Below are 19256 nucleotides of genomic sequence, written 5' to 3'. Positions count from 1 at the left end.
ATGGAGTAGGCTGATGAAAAGAAATACAAACAAAGGACTGCAAAGGTCTGATCTTCAGACACATCAAGCCCCATATTATTTATTTAAATGAAATAAGATCCATACTTTCAGAACATGTATGAAGACCTGTTGCTTGTTTCCATATTTTGTCTTAGATCTCTTCTGTGGCACCTGAAGAGTTCTCAAGCCTCATGGATGAGCACAATACAGATCTTTACATGGCATCATGGAATCAGCCAGGCTGGACAAGACCTTCAACATCATAAAATAATCACAGAGTAATGCATCAGGTCCTTCAACAAGACCTTTTTTAGCTCTTTTTTTTCTCTTAGCTGCTACCCATGGGAGGTTATCATGCTTCAGGGACCAGTGAGCCAGTAAAGCTAGAGGACAATTTTTGCGGAGTAACAAGTGGCTTTAATAAATCCAGGAATAAATTCAGATTGGAAAACAGTTTATGGCTATCAAAGCAGAAAGGGCTTCCCCCTCCCACCCCCAAATGACTCAAACTAATTTTTAGGGTTCTTTACATAATTAGAAAAGTATTATTTTTACTGGTTTGCCAGTAAAACTATACTATCTAGTATCCTATCTAGTACACCAGCAGCATATTAGACTTGGTATTCTTTCTCACCTTCTATTATTCCCTCCTAGGACCTAGTATTTTAACTCCACAATCTCCTAAATCAAATAAAATAGCAACTGAAGATTTTTAGCTGAATTTTCTCTCCAAGACATACATTAAATACTTATCATAATATCTGGACTCCTGCACTGTGGGAAACAAGACTGTTAATTTGAAAACATTAAGCAGGACTTCATATTATAGTTAAGGGGTGAAATACTGACAAAAACCCCATAGGCTTTGGTTAAAAGAGATAATACTCAAGGCTTCTTTTATTATTATTCCTTTTATGAGAGAATATTTAAGACCCTCTCACATGCAGAGTCACCATGTTTACACCACAGCTAAAGCAGTGGTTCACACAGATAAAGACTAAAGTCAAAATAATCCAACAGATGTGGTTTTTTAAATTTAAGAAATTATTTCAGTAAATCTTTAAAAAATGACAATCAGAAAATACCAACTCCACATTTAAGAGTTATTTGAATTCTTGTATATTATTCTGTAACTCTCAGAGCCATTTATCTATCAGGAAACCCTGCTTTCCTTCTTATATGGACAGTCTGGTTCTCACTAGCCCTCTTCAGCCTATGGCCTCTGCACTTCAGGCTTTGCCAGGACTGACCACTTTGTCAGACAGTGTGGCCACATCCAAATGCTTTGCACTGGGCACTGAAAGCAGTAGCAAAATTTGCAGTAGCAACATTCCAAGAAAAAAAATTCACGTTTGTCATTGTGGTATCATAGTGAAGGCTTACCACACTTCCCTGAAATCTTTACCAGCAAACACACATCTATCTGGTCTTCTCAGCTTCAAATCCCCTAAACCCACAAATGCAACATTTCTTTGAGGATAGTAAATTTAAAACCTGGTATTCCTCCAAATATTCAGCCTGCCTTTTTCATTTACCCAGGATTTGAAAGCTCGCTGCCCCACTGCGGAGGATCAAGTGTATATTGGCAATTCAAGACAAGAAAAAAAAGGGGGGAAGCACGTGGCATATTTGCTTCCGGTCAGTACAGTAACTTCATACTCTGTTACGCATTTAGTAGTCACACTGATAGATAATTACTTTCAGCTTTCAGCCATCTTCATATAAAATAGTTACCATTTACTCACTGGAAAGACTACAAATGATGTGAATGACCAGCGATGTTACTCCCCAGAAAGCTCAAACTGGTCTTTCCCTTCTTTTGCCTGCTCATCTCTCTCACCAGAATGTTTCAAGGCATAGAACTCCACCAGACTAAACAAAAACAGAATACAGCTTTCATACAGTTTTAAAAGGGAGGAACTATCTGGAGAGAAGATGAAAAGTCTCTTAGCAATAGAACTCCTGTACAAAGCGTTCAACACCTGATCCAGTGATGGTACCTATCCTTTTAAATGGTCTAATGGGAGGTTAAATACAGGGCAACTGTTCCCAACGTGTATTTAGCCTGAAGCTTCCCACCTGTTGACGATCGACAGCAAGGCTTGAATACTGAGCATGTCCATGATTTTTTACTGTATTGCTTGATTTATTAAAGATGCTACCTCTCCCTCCAGGTCTCACTACACCATTCAAGAGGTCATGTTCAACTAACCATAAACACAGAATTTAAAGCATTTTTATATTTAGAATTTCACCCAGAATGATTCTTTTGTATATATTCATGCATAACCTGATCATGTGACTATTTAAAGATTAGCCGTGAGCCATAAATAAACTCATGGAGAATTGCCTTGTATCACATCTTACACGCTCCATTTCAAAAATAAACTTGGGGCAAAATAGTGATATGGTTTCTAGATACCAACCCAGAGTTGACAAGAACTGATGGATTCTGCATGTTAAAAGTAAGTATTTTATTATCTATCATGCCCTTGAAAAATTGGCTTTGTTTTCATTCTGTTTTGTTCAGCATGCCTTGAAATAGAAATGGCAGAAGTTGTTCAAGAAACAGATCACCAAGATTCACAGTACCACAGTATCTGCAATTACCCGTTTCCCTGGCTCAGTAAAACAAAACTTCTTTAAAAAATTACTATAAAATATTAAACAGTGAAGTTAACAGATACCATTTCTCTCTCTCTTTCAGTATGACTGAATCTTCTCTAAATGAAAAGCTGTCTGCCATGGACCTGCATCCAAAGCCTGCTGATGTTGACAGTGGTCAGCAACTCTGACAGCCTTCAGGGTAAGCACTTGTCATTGCTCTGGCTACCTGTGCACAGATACTGCATGAACCACTGTACACATCATTAAATTCAGGTTCACAAAGATGCTGTCAATGAGTCAACTACACTAAAATATTTGTATTTCAGAGTAACAGTATTTATATATGCTCCTAGTTCTTGCTCTAATTTGCCCTCTTATCACTAGGTTTTTATTTGGTTTTCAAATACCAGAAAGACTTTGTTGGTTTGTTCAGAAAATCAGACAGTGCTCACAAAGCATATTTGCTCACATTTGACATTTTCACAGTATGGGTAATGAAACGGAGGATTCAAGTTGTTACATTCTACAATCTACAGATGGCACCTAAGTCTGTCACCTTCTGGAAAGAAGTCATGAGTATCCAGCTTCCAAGGCAGCTTCTGGAACAACACAACAGTGTACCTGCATCCACAGCACTGCAGGTGGGACCTTACACTTATGTACTTGGGGACTGTGGGCCAAACTGAGGCCTCTAGAAACTCATCCCTCTACTACGACATTTACTGCCTCAGTTAAATACGCAAGGGCTATATTGTGATGCCTTTACAGCCAAGAGATGTAAAATGTGGCAGTATAATGGAGCATGTGGCTATTTTACCTATTCAACATTTACCTGTGTCTAACTAGAAGAGGTCTCTAAAATGCTGCTTTTTAGCAGCTTGAAGGTTGAGAACCACCTGTAAACATTTGCAGAACAGTCTCTTTCTAGAAACAGAGACTCCTAAACAATCAACCTTGAAATTTATCATATATTATATTTCCAGTGTTATTTACAGATCTTGTTGAGTACAATGAACCAGACATGCTGAAAAGGTAGGATTTGACCAGTCCCCTTTTATACGAAGTACAATAAAAAAGGCACGTGATTATTCACCATAGGAGTTGTGCACCAGTCAATAACTTAAAGCTAAAAAGCTACCCATCAGAGAACTCTCTTTGAGGCAGTATTGGGATCTCTCAACTCATCACAGAAACATCTGCCTGCCAATTTCTCCAGGAGAGCTTAGGGAACCCACTTTTCTGCTGTGTTCTGACCTTCACGAGATTTCCAAATCAACAGAAAATTCTTGTTAAGCTTCCCAGGTCATCTACCAGAGCAAGGAAGAGTCAAATAGGGCATGTATGTATCTGCTTTTCTTTGTCTTCTTTCTTTTTCACTTTGAATGCCCAGCTGTGGAGGACTTGAGAGCCAAGTCAAGTCCAGTTCAGACTAGTCTGCTTTAAGACAAATGCCTTGCAAAATATGGCACACTGAGCAATGGACAACGGCAGGAGAGGCAACTTCTGAGCCCCAGCAGTCAGTGTCGGCCGTGTTTTATCCAGTTTCTAATCATCCATTTTTGCCCCGAGCACCTTTGTACAACTAATCTGAGCCCAAAATTTGCATCCTTTGACACTTCCACTTCTAGGCAACGGCCAGTGTCTCTGCTGATGATTGGACCGTTCTGAGAAAAAAGAAGAAGGAAAGGTGGATTAGAAAAGGTGAAAAGGTGAGAAGAAAAATAGTGCTACATCTGTAAATCCCCAGAAAACACTATAAAATGCCTGTGAAGTTCTGTATACAAAGTGAGAAAAGTCCCCAGGACGAACTAGAAATTCCTAGGAGAAGTTAGATAATCTAAAGAAACTGCCAACACACATGCTGGATAATTCCAGATTTGGGAATGTCTAGAAAATTCCACAGAAAGCACTAGGAAATCTCGAAAAAGCACTAGAGAATCCCTACAGACCCCAAGACACAGGAAATCCCAGAAACTGTAAGAATGCCTTTGAAAGTTCTGAAACTTAGTTTAAAGCCTTATGTCTAAAAATTCCTGGAAAAAAAAAGGTTAGAAAAATCCTATAAAAGTTCTAGAAGTAAAAATACCTGGGGACACAAAAAATTTTACACATATGTTCTTTACACTACAAACATTGAGAATATTCCAAGACAGGATAACTAAAATTTCCTAGTAATAATACAAGAAACTTCCTGGATAGCACATGACCTATAGAAAAGATATTTGACTATTTCTAGAAGGCATATGGGGGAGTTCCTCTAAAGGCCTCTTTGTTTTCCATTAGATACTTTTAGAGCAGCATTCCTCTCCAACTTATTTCTGCAACCTGTCCCTGAACTCTTCTTTACCTGTGTGAAATCCCAGAACCTCTGTGCTGGCCTCAGGACATCTTCACACTTCTTCAGTGTTGGTGTCCTGCCCTTCCCGTCATCAACAAGGCATTTTGAGTCAGGCAGGAAGGCTGTGGAGCCCAGTGGCCCCAGCTGCAGGACACCCTCGGAGCTGTAGCGGACAAGCTAGGGAAGAAAGGAAAGGAAGGGAAGTCTTTAACTGCAGCCCAGGGGACCCCAGTGAGGGGACACAAAGTCAGCCTGCAGCTGACTCCTCTGCCAGGTTCTGCCCCAAGCACTGGTGAGGAGGAGTCCTTTGTCCTGCTGTGTGTTGGGACCTTCCTAGTCTGGCATACCGTGTTCAAGGGCAAAGCCTGGGAAACCTGTTTTACCAAGACAGGTCTCTTGAAGGACACAATATTCCCTTGTTTCACACCTCTGTTCCCCAGCCCCTATTTCACTGCAAAAGGGCACTCAAGAAAGTGAAGTAATCAGTATGTAAATCATACACACTCAGCAGGAGTTGGTTTAACAAGACACAATGTCAATTTGTCAGTGCACTTTGTTCTTAAGAGCTCTGTTAGGAGCTATTGATAGCAACAAGTCTAATTAGTTCTTGTAAATAAAAAAGTCCAACCATGCAACCAGGATTCAAAAATATAAGAGGAAAAAAAGAAATCATGAGGAAAACAGCAGCAAATTTGCTAACATGTGCTTCAGGCCTACATCATAAAGAATCTCACTCTCGTATTTCAGTCTTGTTTGAGGCTTAAATATTGTGCAGTTTAGTGAGGTTGTAAATGCTGCTGGCTGTACTTAGAAGCTTCAGGTGAGGGCCATTTATTTTAGAGGGGTTTCTTTAATAAATTTAATAAACTTAGGCAAGCACAATCAGTGTTAATTTTTACAGGCATCTATATTGTTTTTTAACCTTTCTTTTGTTTTAAGTGATGATTTCACTTGCCTCAAGTCCTTCACAGTAAAATGGTGCTCAAGGAAAACAAAAATCCATATCTAGAAGGTAACATAATGGTCTCTTACAATCTGTGTGTGAGAGAGAAAAGAAATCTGCCTCTTCCAGATCTGAAGTTTGTTTCAACCTGTATTCTAATAAAGCCTCAAAACCTTACAGGTGGTTTTAGGATGCTCATTTAGAGGGGAAAGGTTCACTCTGTGTCACACTGCACTGAAATAACTATGATAGCAATGGATTCCTCATTTACAAGTTGCAAGAATTTATAAGTAATCCCCTTAATTACTATTACTTCTTGTAAGTAGCTAAGGGAGAGCCTCCTGAGGGAGACGCCAAAGCACATTAAAATGAAAATGCACCATGTTAATTTGGCAGCAGGCCAGTATGTCAAATCAGACACACCTACTTCTCACTTCTTTTCTGTTTAAATGAGGAATCATTACACCAGCATATTTTGCCCTCCTTACCCTAGAAGTAGTCAAGTGCAGCACCCAGGTGCCAAAGACTGCAAAATGAAGTCAGGTACATGGCTTGTATGTTGTGAAGCTGGATACTGCAGGGTTAAGATCTGAGCCACTGAAGAAATGCAGTTATCACCCAGGAAATTCACTGCCTGTCTGTTCTTACTGCTGTTATATGGCTGAAATTACTTAACAAAAAAGGGAAGGAAGGTCAGAAGTGCTGCCATTTATTGGATGTGACTGTCCAGTGCATGAGATATCATTAAGAGTCAATCAAACCCCCTCAAATTGGAGTCTAGCTTTCTACTACCATCCTTATTAACCTCAGAGGAATCATGTTGCGAATAATCGTATCTTGCTAGTAAAAGAGCATAGTCTGCTTACTCCCAGACCAGATGCCCTCTGACAGAGTATGTGCTCATTTTCCCACCTGCCACCTCTGTTTGGAGCAACCATGTGAAGTGCAGGGTTAGAAGAGAGCCTACATCAGAGAAAGCAAAGGGATAACCACATGAAGATGCTCCTTGGTGTGAGCATTACCATTCTTGAGGCATTGTCTGTACACACTAAAGCAACACACATTTTTACTTATGGAGTACAGGAGACATAAGTAGAAAAAGCTCAAGCAAGTATTTCACACTTCTCATATCTAATGAGTACTCAGCAGAGTTCACATGAACGGAACAGCTGAAACTTCAACTGACCAGGTATGCTTTCATCTTGCAGTCTTTATTATATCTCTGCAGGTCCCAAAATACCTTCTAGCAACCTGGTTGGCTTTGCCTTATCCAGATAATCAGCACCACTGTTCATAACAGGTTGCCTGCTCCATAGTGTAGTATCAATTTTCCCTGTGGTTTTAGATGAGCAGTATTTTCTGTACTGATATTAAAATGGTATAAATAGTCTTGTCTTTAGAATCTCAGTGGCTAGAATTGCATGTGCTCTGCATCACAGTAGCCATGTACAGCCATTGTTGCACAGAAGCCTGTCAAAGCAGAAAGTACCATCTCTGCATTTGCCTTAGCAGTGGAAGATACACCAACTCTATTACAAACTTTCTTCAATATTGGAAGTGGCAGTTGTGTGACAGAACTGAGACAGTTTTACACATCAAATGAGGATGGACCTTCACTCAGATTTTCTCTTTTATCTGAGAAGAGCTGAAGGATCCACATAAAAGACACTGAAGCTAAGTGCTCTATTAAATACTCCAAGATCTAATCCTGATGCTATCTGCTGTACCCATGATAACATAAGATAGTTCTCCCTTCAACATTCAGAAATCTGAGCAGAATGGAAAAGATGTCAAAGGTTGTTTATCAAAGCCACCATATCTGTTTCAGAAATAGCGATGCTGCCTGTGGCAGGTGATCCTCCAGGAGCAACGTGATAAGTAAATGGCAGCTTTTAACTGAAGGATTTGACTTTACAAAATCCATTCCTGCTAATTTCCAGTCAAGTGAAAAAAAAAAGCAAAAAATAACAGCAGGTAATAGTAGGAAACAGTTATACGTATGGGCTTGGTAGCTTTCTGCACTAAATTTAACTCTTCTCTCACATTCTTGTTCTCCAAGCAAAGGAAATCTTTACTGTTTGGCCCTGCAGGTTAAGATAAGCTGTAAGCTGACACAGAAACTGAAACAGTGAGCTACACAGGCATCAGAAATACCTTAAGTCTCTAGAATACTTGTGATCTGTCTTGTGGTGACAAGTTACCAAACTTCCCGGTTTGTTACAGAATCTCACCTACCGCTTCCTGCAAGTTAAAATTCCTTTTCATCCACCCCATTCTAAGCAATCAGACCAACTCCCTAGTGTGCCACTATGGAAAACCATAGCTCTACCAAGCAAAATGTTAAATGCCTGGCCTCAAGCAACAGTTTAAGTAAAGCCTTTCATCTCCTCTTACTCCCATCTGTTTGCATAGCTGCAAGCTCCAGGAATCATCATGTCGAGAGCTCCCTTCTTTCTTCTTGATCTCAATGCAGAGGGAGTTCTGCTTTCACTGCTGCAGTGCCTGGTCTTTCTCTTGGTGTGAAAGGGAAGAGAGGAGGGCGGAGAAGGAGGCTGTTCACCAGGGCCCTTCTATCCCAAGATGCCATTTTATTAAGTTGTCCTCTTCTTTCACATACCGTATAATCAGCTCCACATCACAGCATTTGAGACAGACTCCGAGACAGTGAATATTTCCACTGAGGCTGTGTAAGTGTTCTCAGATGGTTCAAAACCTGCATGTCCTATAACCATTCTAATAAGCTTCTAAAACACCACATTCCACTTTTTGGGGGGTAGTGTCTGTCACCCCTCTCTTAAAATGTCTTTTACAACAAAAGGGTATTATGTAATGCTATGGAACCATGAGCTTTACAGGTGATCATACAAGAGAGGCCACATGCAGAGGCAAGACAGTCAAGACCCCCAATATGTTCCCCGTTTTCTGAATTTTCTCTAGCCCTAGACTGTTTCTCCCAGCAGTATTTGCAAAACAGTTTCTCCTGAAAGGGATTAGACTCAAACTTCAGATCCACATATAAAAAGGACACTATATTTCTGCGAAACGAGTTATGAAATCAACTTAGACTGATGTCTGGATATTCTTAGTTGTTAGCTTATCCTGACTTAGCTCAAGTCAAATGAATCAAGCTAAATTGATGTAAACTCATACTAAATGCATTCCAGCACATCCATAAAAGAGCCTGTCCCAGTTTGAATAAAGACATTTAAAAGCTGGTGTCATTGAAAAGATGTGATTTATCATGGTAAGATCTGATCTTGAGAATACACACAGGGAAAGGCATTTTGTTCATGGAGCAGTAACGGTGGGGTGGCTTTATTTTTCACTGGCAGTGCAGGACACCCCCATTCAGAGGTGTGCAATATGCAAGGGAAATAGAAGAGCAAGAAGTAGAAGAAGGGCAAGAAGTACAAGAAAAGAGCATTTTATCACAGATGAACAGTATTCTTACTCCTAATTCAGCTTTCTTTTTCAGTAGAACCATGTGTATGCTAAAATCACTAAAACTGCTTGTCAGAATTGAAGAATATGAAAACCAAGAAAGGCTGTAGCTGAAAAATGAGAGACTTTCACACTGGTAGGATGCATTAAGCACCAGTGATAACCTACCTGGTGTAAACAAGTTCCATGTTTATATTTGTATATATGCAGCAGGCATGTACAACTAACCCACATCTCAACTCATTGGGGTAATTCATGCCCTGTGCTTGACATGAAAAATGTCAGAAACTGAAGGCTAAACATAACAGGCAATTATGCTCACCCAGGCTGATGAGAAGAGGGGCTTTAAAAATGTTTGTTTAATATATTAAAACGCTTGCTGTCAACACCTTTCATGCTATGTGCTTGAATATCCTTGATGAGGGTTTGTGCAGCTGTGGTTCTCATACTGAATTAATTTTGTGAATTGTGGTGTGGGATGATAGAAGTTTTCCAGCTATGTAATCATTAATTAACTTGGCTGCCTCTGAGTGGCTCCCACCCATGCTTGTCTGTGAAATACTCTGATAGAACATCACCTCTGCCTTCTGCTTGGTATCTGAGGGATAACTTTGTTTTTTCCTGTTTCTTTAAAGGGAAATGGAAAGTGCTGCAGGATGATTTGGTAGATTAACTTTCTACCTTTCTGCATACTTTCATAATTCTCACACACATGGGATAGTTTGGATTTTAAGGGTTTGGGAAGAGTGACTTCCTCTTGTTATGTGTTTGTACAGTGCAAGTAACAAAAGAGCTCTAGCTTGTGGCTGTAACAGTCTAAAACCAGCTTTTCAGGCTTGTTCAGAGCATTCACATACACAGGATACTGAAGACCCACAGCAGAAGAGAGCCAGAAGAGACTGAATTGGTCATGACCCAACTTCATCTTCTGGAGGAATAAATAATTTGTGTATTGTTATTTGCATCTGAGAAGAGCTGCCCAGTGTCTAGTCTAGGGCCCATAAGTCAAAAGGCATCCTTTACTAGGCACCAGATTTACTAAAAGGAAAATTACATGTTCCTTAATGGAAAAAATCGGTCAGAGCTGGAGGCTGAGAGGTGAACTGCTTCATGCCCCCAAATTTACAAGAGTTAAGTCAGGAGAAGCTAGGCACATTGTACTTCTTTTCCAATAAATTCACAGTAACTTACACCCTCATGTATTTTCTTCTGGAAGCCAAAACATATTGTATAAAACAAGAGTTGTAGAGGCAAACAAGTAGGTTAGGGACTTAAACTGCAAAATAAATTGTGGTCAGAACCAGTTATTTTATTACTCTTCCAATGTTAGCATGATGATGGGACATCAGATGTTGCAAAGGGACTTTCTGGAAGGACTTGAATTTGCAGCTTTCTGGTCAGAATTAGCATAGAGCAAGAGACTGAACTCTGAGTGCCTTAACACCTCTAACGAGAGTCTTCTTGAGAGGCTCATTTACATCTAATTAAGCAACACTATTTTGTTACCTTACTGAAAGGCTGTTCCTTCTGCTTCTACTAGGAAAGTGTCAGTCAAATGTTTCATAAGAATCCTGCCAAGGGTGGACGTTTTGTCAGTAGGAATTACTGGCCCTTCTCTCTAATCAGGTGTGACTCCCTCACCAGCTTGCAATTAAGCACTATGGGCAATATTTGTATTTTGTGACTCTTGTTATTCCTCCAAGGTGACAGATGAGCCAGGAATCAAATCAATGTATGTATGACTGAACTCCAGATAGTTGTTAAGTCTGTGATAAGGTCAGAGTTTATTTACACATGAGAATGTTCATTAACGTGGTTTTGATTCAGACAGTACTTCAAAAGAAACTAGAATTGCATTTCAGAGGAAGCTCAAGTCCTGGATTTAAATAATACCCAACTTGTATTTAAAACACAAGTAACACCACTGTGAGTGTGGGAAGAAGAAATGCAATTTTAGACTCTTCAGACACCTCTGAGAAAATAATAATACACACAGGGACCAGTGAAAAAGAATTCTACGCTAGAAAAGCATTAACTTAAAAGATGTTCCTAATTCCCTTTGAAGTTGATGTTAAATGCGTGCTTAACTTTTGCCTACTTGAGGAATCACATCAGCAGCTTGCTAAATCATTTCTGCATAGGAACCAATAGGACCAATGAACAGTTAATTTAAAGAGGTACTATTCCTAGAACAAGTCATAACAAGAAGAGCTGCTCACTCAAACTGTCTAAATTCATAGATCTGTGGTGGATCTCTCTGTTACTAAAACAAATTATAATGATTCTTCTGTTTTCCTAACTAGCATCTTCAATGTATAGATTCACATGCTGAACAGCCTTGGAAAGGGCACCCAAAAAAACTGGAGTAAAGCCAGTTATTTTCCTTTGCATCTCAGGAATATGCTGCCAACCTCAAATCAAATAAACCAAATTACTTTTTGTTTCTTCTGAAAATTCTTTAAGTTAAAGTTTTTTTTTTACTAATGATGGGATTTTATCCATTTACCTGAGAAGACATGCCATGGCATGGGTAAAGGATTGCTTTGTCATCCTCTTCAGCTCCCTGATCTAAGCAGTAGCCACTAGCTTTGCTGTTACGCACCTGTAACCGGATCAGAAAGAAAACAGTTGTAGTAGAAATTAATCTGTATAATGCAAGTCCAATACAGCTAAATCTGAGCTGCACTACAGCTACTGAAACAATGTAAAACTGTTTTTCTCTTATTGAGAATGCTTATTCTCGAGGTATGACAGGATGCCAGTAGTGACTTTGCTCCAGGAGAGACACAATTTGGACAACCTGCTGTAGCACCATTCTGTTTGTGCCTAATGCTCATATACAAACAAAAAACCCCATATGAAAACATTCTACTGGAATTGAGAATAAAGTATATGGCTATGTACAGAAGTGACACAAAGCACATCACTGTGAAAGGATACAGCAATAACTTCTTAAACAAGAAGTTATTTAGATATTTTGAAACAGTCAACAGATGACTTTCGTTTAGACTGTGAAGTATTTGTCTGGCTGCCCCCATAATACAGGAATAGCTGCTGCATGAAGTGATGGAAAAAACAGTAAGTAATTCTTGATATTACAGTATAGAAGCATAACAGGGGATCTGATCAGATAAGGGGGTTCAACAGTTAAATCTGAGAAGGTTTATTTTATGACTCAGGTACTATAAAGGCTAAAGAGGATGAAGACAGCTTTATGGCATGACTTTAAAAAAATGTGAATTTAGTCACTAGAGAATACATTTTTTACTACTGTTTCAATCTGTTTCACATCTACTCAATACATTTATTTTCCTTTAAACTCACTAAAATCCAGACATATTTTTCCTCCAAGAAAATAAGCAGAAGAGAAAGTATTTAATAACAACTTGATGTCATTTAGGATGAAGCCTCTAGTTTTTTCATTGCAGGCATGCAAGACTGAAAGAGAACTATGCCAGTTTATACTACCTAAATAGGTTGTGTGTTCTATTTTATTACAAGTTTTAATGAATTAGATGCTTGCATCACTAAACTTCCTGTTTGACTCAAGAACCTTCTATGTGACCACTTAACAGAAACAAACTTCTTTTTAGAGACCAGCTTGCTAACCGTCTGGTATAATTGACACAACATTGGCAGAACTGCCAATGTTCCTCACAGTTAACAGCTGTCTTAGAGCTGACAGTTACTAATAGCTCCTGTTGAATGTACTAAATGTCTTTCCTCAGTTACTGCCAGGGATACTTATATTAGGATGCAAAGTGATATTATGCAATAAAACTTACACTTCATATCAGTAGCTGAAGCGCCTGACTTACATGAAGTCAATCAAATGGGACAGAAAGGAAGAATGTCCATTTAGTTGTCTTGTGTGAAAATATATTGCCTTCGGATTTAATTGTAGTTCAAGTAGACAATTAAAAGAGAATTGTAAAAACATTAAGCAGCAGGAGAGCTCCTAGAACTTCACCCCAGTTCACAGTCGTGACAGCAGTCCTTACATCACAGGCACATGATAGATTCAAAGAATTACAGAAGGGATATCTGACTTTGCTGCATACTGGGGTCAAGCATATGCAGGAACTCTGATTGGCTCACATCAGAGGAAGAAATGTTTCAGAGAGCTGAGGTCAACTGAAACACCTACACATTTTTAACATGTTTAGATCCAGCATTTCAGTAAGGTTAAATAACCTATCCACTCATCTGCCTCTGAGTAGGTGTTCCAGGGTCTGACTCAGTACTGGTACCCAAGTGACAATGAAAATACAGATTCTGAGCACAAAGCAGAAAAACTGTTTTTCCTCTGACTTTTTCAGGATGAGATAAAGACCTGCCAAATGGTAGCCTCACCTCATAATCTGAGCAAGCCTGTGTTGCTTTTTATGCTGAACAATGAGGAATGCAAAAATGATTAATAAAGTAATCCTTCAGGTAGTTTGGTAAAACCCAAACAAAGGGTAATTCTTTACCTAAAAATACTTCAGCAAACCCAACTGTTCTCATTAACTGTAATTATTATAGCTGTCTTGACTGCTGATGTTTTCTTGAGGATGTCTATGGCATCCTATTTGGGAAACAATTACCCCAAATTTATGTTCTCATCTGCTCCGTCTTAAAGCAAAAACCAAGGAGGTTGTGTATCATTATTACACAATCATACCCCAGCAAGAGGGACAGAGCTTCCCAAAGCCACACTTCTTAGTGGTGATTAAACACAGGAGAGCGCATTTCTTTTCCTACTACTGTGCTGACTTGAAATTGCTCTGTACATCCTGATACCCACCACTAAGATGAAAGGACTGCTCTAATGCAGCCATGATGTATTTTTCAAAGACATACAGTACCTCTCCGTAAGTGACTGTATTATTATAAACCCTCATTTCAGGATAGACGTTCTCTAAGTACCACTTAAAACTCCGGCACTGCAGTCGCTGTCGTAGAGCTATTCTTTCAGAAATGTCTCCAAAGTCAACTCCAGGGTTCTACAAAGAGAGAAAGAATAAAGAAATCTCGCTGCATTGACTATACAGGTGTTTTCTCTACTGAAACCGAATTGGAGTTCATTTTGTATACCAAGCTGTATTTCCTTCTCTCTTTCGTAAGTAGCAGCTTATCAAACAGCTACTGTTGAGAGCAGACAATAAATAGTAACGAAAGTCAGTGGAAAAAAAGATAACAAGCAAAAACCAAGCATAAATCAAAATAATAAGAATACAATAAGAATGCTGTTACAGCAATTCCAAGTTTTTGCAATCAAACTGAACTCTTTTGCTTTTAGATTCATTAGGAATTTAGGCAGTAATTCTGACCTAAGATATGGCAGTGTGATCATGGTTTACTCTAGTAACAGCCTTGGGTATTCACTAATGTAAATGAGATCAGAACAGACCTGTTAAAACTTCAAAGCAGAGCTGCTCAAAAAGTCATTAAGCTCCATTAAACATTTGCATAGACCAGCATTCAGCTTTTACTGGAAATGGAGCTCATTTGCAGACCTAAGCCATAAAATGCACAAAACCTTTTTTATAATTCTGCTTCAGAATCTAATTCTTGTTTGAATTCAAATCCCATGGAAAACACAGGCTGGGAGAGTCAAATCAGTATGATCAAACCCAGCCATTTAGGAAATGCCAGGTCCTGAGGTAGCGTCTGTTGATTTAAACTGTTACAAATCATCACAGTCCAACATTAAGACAGCAAGAATTACCTCATCTAAAAATCTTTTCTGACACTATATGAATCAAATGGACTGATCCCAGGGACTTGTGCGTGGATCTGTCTGAGGTACATTTCCTCCAGAATGATTCCTGTACAGTTTACAAATTGTGTCTAATGCAGGATTACAAGACAGCAGCAAATCTTAGCTCAGGGTTTATTAGAATCCCCAACAGATGCTTCATTTTCAGGAGAGAATACAAGTGTAATACTGAACAGGTTTTTCTGTTTGCCACATAAAGAGTTTGCTGTGCTCACTGCTATTTGCTGATGCATACTTTGTCATGAGCTCTCTACGCAGCATCCATTCAAATGAATGTTAATTTATGTGCAACTTCAGGCTACGTGGAAGGAGAGCAATTCTTGGAAGCACTCAGCACAATAAATCCTGCAATATAAGATTTCTTTATCACTAAAATTGTCAAGGAACAGATCATAAGCAGGGGCAAACCAACTACTTGGTTAACTAAACTAATGCTATGCTGACCCACTGCTGAAGGTTACAGGAATATGATCTTGCATATGTGTCCAAAGATCATCTGCTGATCAAGACACACATTATGCACAGATCCTCAGTAACTTGGAAAGGAGTGAGCTGTGGAAAAAGATGCCATGAATTATGAAAGGGTTAATTTGGATGGGGTTTGGTATGGGACAAAACATGTATTTTACTTCCCTCCTTTCTGCCCTATTCTAGAACGAGGCAGTACAGAGCCCTATTTGTGATGCCTTTTCTACAGAGCAGCTATGATAGCACAGTGCTTACTTCTGTATTAGCTGCAGTCATCACATGCAGGTTACAATGTGATGGCACAAGAATGAGGTGCCCACAGCATTTAGTATGTGGACATATTCTTTACAACCAAGCAATGCGGTTTCTAGTTCTCCTGCAGAAGGTTTTTCTTTTGGCTTGTAACAATACAGTACTTCTTAGTCATCTGGGTTGAACGGTCTTCTGGGTTGAATGCTACAGTGGAATAACTCTGTGAACACTAACATTCACTTCCTTTTCCTGAGAGCTAATGGGGTTATTTTTATGATGCACATTTTATCAATTAATCGATTTATTTTATGGAAAGAAAATTTTAATGTTCAGTACTTCTGCTGTCTCTTAATGTAGATGTGCCAGGGTTTTTTTACAAGCACTGCTGTATAGCTCAGTGCAGAAAACTACATCAATGAGTAATCTCAGAGAGATTAAAGGAAATCATGTTTTGGGGGGTAAATGTTTATTTAATATCTTGTCTTTTCCCAGAATTCCTTTGAGATGGCATCAAGCAAACAATTTTACCAAGGTTACTTTTTCATCTGATTGAAACTGTTTTATCAAGTAGATGCAGACAGGGCCAAAATGGCCCTAAAAACTTAAATGGACGCTGCTTTGTTTCCCTCCAGCAATCATGGAATTCTTGTGTGGGAAAGAAGTTACTTTGTCAAGGCAAACTAATTCTCTGCAATTACCTCTCATGCCAAAAGAAGTCGCCAAAACACATCTTCATAGAGCCCTTGCACAGAGTGTCCGACACTGAACAGCACTGAGCGCAGTTTGGACACATGCGAACATTGGACATATTCAGACATCACATGGAGAAGAATGAAACATGGCTTCTTGAGGCACAGGTATTTGCAACACCACAACAGGAATGAACAAAAACTGTACCTAGATCCCAAAGGACATATTTAGTATGTAGATATTTAGGACACAGTCTAAATCCTATGAAGTCTCTGACAAGACTCTCGTGACTTTGGTGGACTCTCTATCATAACTGAACATTCACAAAGACTTACCTTCCCGTTCTGGTAGGAACATTCCTGTTTCCATGTGCTTCAATCAGCTCTGGACCAGCCCCTCATGCAAGGGTTCACTAAACCACCATTACCTGCAGACTGGAGCATGCTTCCCCTCAGCTGCTCTCCCTGTGCCCCTTCACATGAATAATTTGGATGCAAATACCACTAAAGAATACAGCAGCAGTCAGCTTCCACCTGACTGGGATATAACATCCCTCACCTCTCCAGGAATTATGCTCAGTGGAGATGTAGCATGTGACATACTTACAGAATAAAGTGATAAATTGAACCTACAGTTTATCTAATATTTATATTACATGGATTCCTAGAGGCCCCCACATGCCATCTACAATTCGTATGCGCAGTGAGAAACAGAATGTGTCCACATTGCAACTCACAGCCTGTAGACAGTAAAACTACTTAACGTGTGATTCTTTTATTACATACTTTGTTTTTTATGCTTGTGAGGTCTACTGAGCCCCACGATGAATGATGATATTTATTTACAGACATTTCCGGAGTCCTCACCGCTGTAGCATATGAACACCTCAAAGTTTAATGGCATCCCAAATTAATGACTTCTTCTGAGGAAGCACATAAACCTGGAACATTTTGCACCAGTTAAATTATAAATCTGTGTCGCTGCTCCTGGGTGTACAACAAAACTTACACTGAGGAAGCAAGTTTACATGGCCGAACTCTTCATATTAAGCATGCACCAGCACGGAAGCACTCTTCCCCTTAAGCTAAGCCCACTTGGTACACCTGTAGTAATTATCCTTCACCTCCAAGAGCTAACTAGGAACACCCATCCACGTTCCTGCCTCTGGCTGGGAGAGAGCATGACCTGTACTTACTGCCATGGGGATGTTCCATGCCATGTAAACATGCGACTTGAAGTCATCCATCCAGACCTCAGCAGCCCGCAGGGCGTTGCGCTTTGCATAGTAATCGATGTCGTTGTTGTAGGGTTTCTTTGTGCGTTCAATATGTGCCACGCGGGAACAGGGTAACACCTCCATGCTTCCTCCACATTGCCAGACCTGGGAGAAGAAATAACAAATCACATGTTGAGGGGGGTTGGTTTGTTTTCTTCTGTTTCTTTTCAGAGGCTGTATGTAGAGCATTCCTCAGTCAGAGATGGGCACCATCGAACAACCATCCAACTTACCTTTCTCTGGACACACTGACTACAGATGAGTCCAAGGTGAATGCACCTGGCTGTGTTAGGTACATAAATTTACATGCCACAGATATGCAAGTCCTTCCCCATACTGTCACTGTCCTTGGGACCATCAGGCAGACGACAAATTGTAAGGTGGCAGCCTCTATCACAGGGACTAATTAACCTAATGCTTTTTACTGAAACTTCAAAAAATCAGTTCTGTCGTCTGTCTGTCTACATGGGGATTACTGCATCTGCTCTCCAAATCAACAAACTTTTAATAGTTTAAATGTGACTGCCAGAAAAGTCTGATGCACATTTAGTGTGTATCAGTATTTCAGATTACCTGTTCCACATCACGGTCTATTATGTGGGGTTTTAAACACTACCTCTGGGAAATAAAAGGAAACAAATTACCCACATGCACAATACAACCAGAAAAAAAGGCATAGAAACACACTTACTTGCTTATTATGGAAACTTAAGACTTTGACTGTGAGTCAGTCAATTACTCTTTCTAATCCAGCCACTGCAGGCTTCACTGATTTTCAGTACACCAATTCTCCCATCACAGACGTGCTTTGTCCTACCTTCATCAGTAAGAAACAAGCACTGACTTACCTGGTCAGTACAGGACGTCCCATGGAAATCTTACCCAAGAATAAAGACTCCAGTCTAAGCTTAGGGTGCCCTGATGAATCTGGACATTAAGTGAAACACATTTATTTAGCAACAGGGGTTGCGGCCGCACTTGGCAGTGGATGTGAGTACAACAGATACAGTTCTCACCCAGTGCTCCTATATCCCCTCAGCTCTTACCTGCCAGCAGCAAGGGGAGGAAAAACCCCTGGTGCAACTCTTCTGTGTACCTTTACCTGCAGCCTGGTCACATCAGAAGCAATAAATGGCTACTTATCTCTCTACCCCTGAGTTGATGAAGATGGAAAAAGGGACTGTGGAGACTGTAACACTTAGGCACAGATGTGATGTACTGCACAGGTTTGTCCTGTTGATTATTTACTGTCTGAACTCTGGGATGGGAAACAATAAGGTCTTTTCTCTTTGAATCAGTGAGATATGGAGTGATGCAGGGTGAGTGAAGCTTACGCCTTTCAGTTCCCTCCGGTCTGCACCCAGTGCTATAATGTAGCTGAAATAAATAAAAGGTAGTAAAATACAAGCAATAATCCATTGCTTTCCAAAGTCACAGAAGAGCGTAAGAGCTCATTTCTAGGCAAGATGCACTCCAGAAT

The 19256-nt window shown here is 39.8% G+C and overlaps 1 protein-coding gene across 5 annotated transcripts in view; it reads right to left on the bottom strand.

The window, feature by feature from the left end:
* Positions 1 to 2459: 2459 nt before the first annotated feature.
* GALNT9 (polypeptide N-acetylgalactosaminyltransferase 9) overlaps positions 2460 to 19256 on the bottom strand; it is a 232729-nt gene continuing 215932 nt past the window's right edge. For all 5 annotated transcript variants that reach the window (XM_062631559.1, XM_062631560.1, XM_062631561.1 and 2 more), the window contains 5 exons: positions 17696 to 17881; positions 14177 to 14314; positions 11836 to 11931; positions 4955 to 5122; positions 2460 to 4271 (listed from right to left, as the gene is read on the bottom strand). In XM_062631559.1, coding sequence (XP_062487543.1) covers positions 4125 to 4271; positions 4955 to 5122; positions 11836 to 11931; positions 14177 to 14314; positions 17696 to 17881 — 735 coding nt within the window. In that variant the 3' untranslated portion in view covers positions 2460 to 4124. The remainder of the gene's footprint in view (positions 4272 to 4954; positions 5123 to 11835; positions 11932 to 14176; positions 14315 to 17695; positions 17882 to 19256) is intronic.

This window comes from Pezoporus occidentalis, unplaced genomic scaffold (assembly GCF_034315485.1).
Source record: "Pezoporus occidentalis ecotype Australia unplaced genomic scaffold, CSIRO_AGI_Poc_V1 ctg37, whole genome shotgun sequence".
Taxonomy (NCBI): domain Eukaryota; kingdom Metazoa; phylum Chordata; class Aves; order Psittaciformes; family Psittacidae; genus Pezoporus; species Pezoporus occidentalis.
The sequence above is the reverse complement of the archived record's forward strand: the minus strand, read 5'-3'. Positions and strand labels throughout refer to the sequence as shown.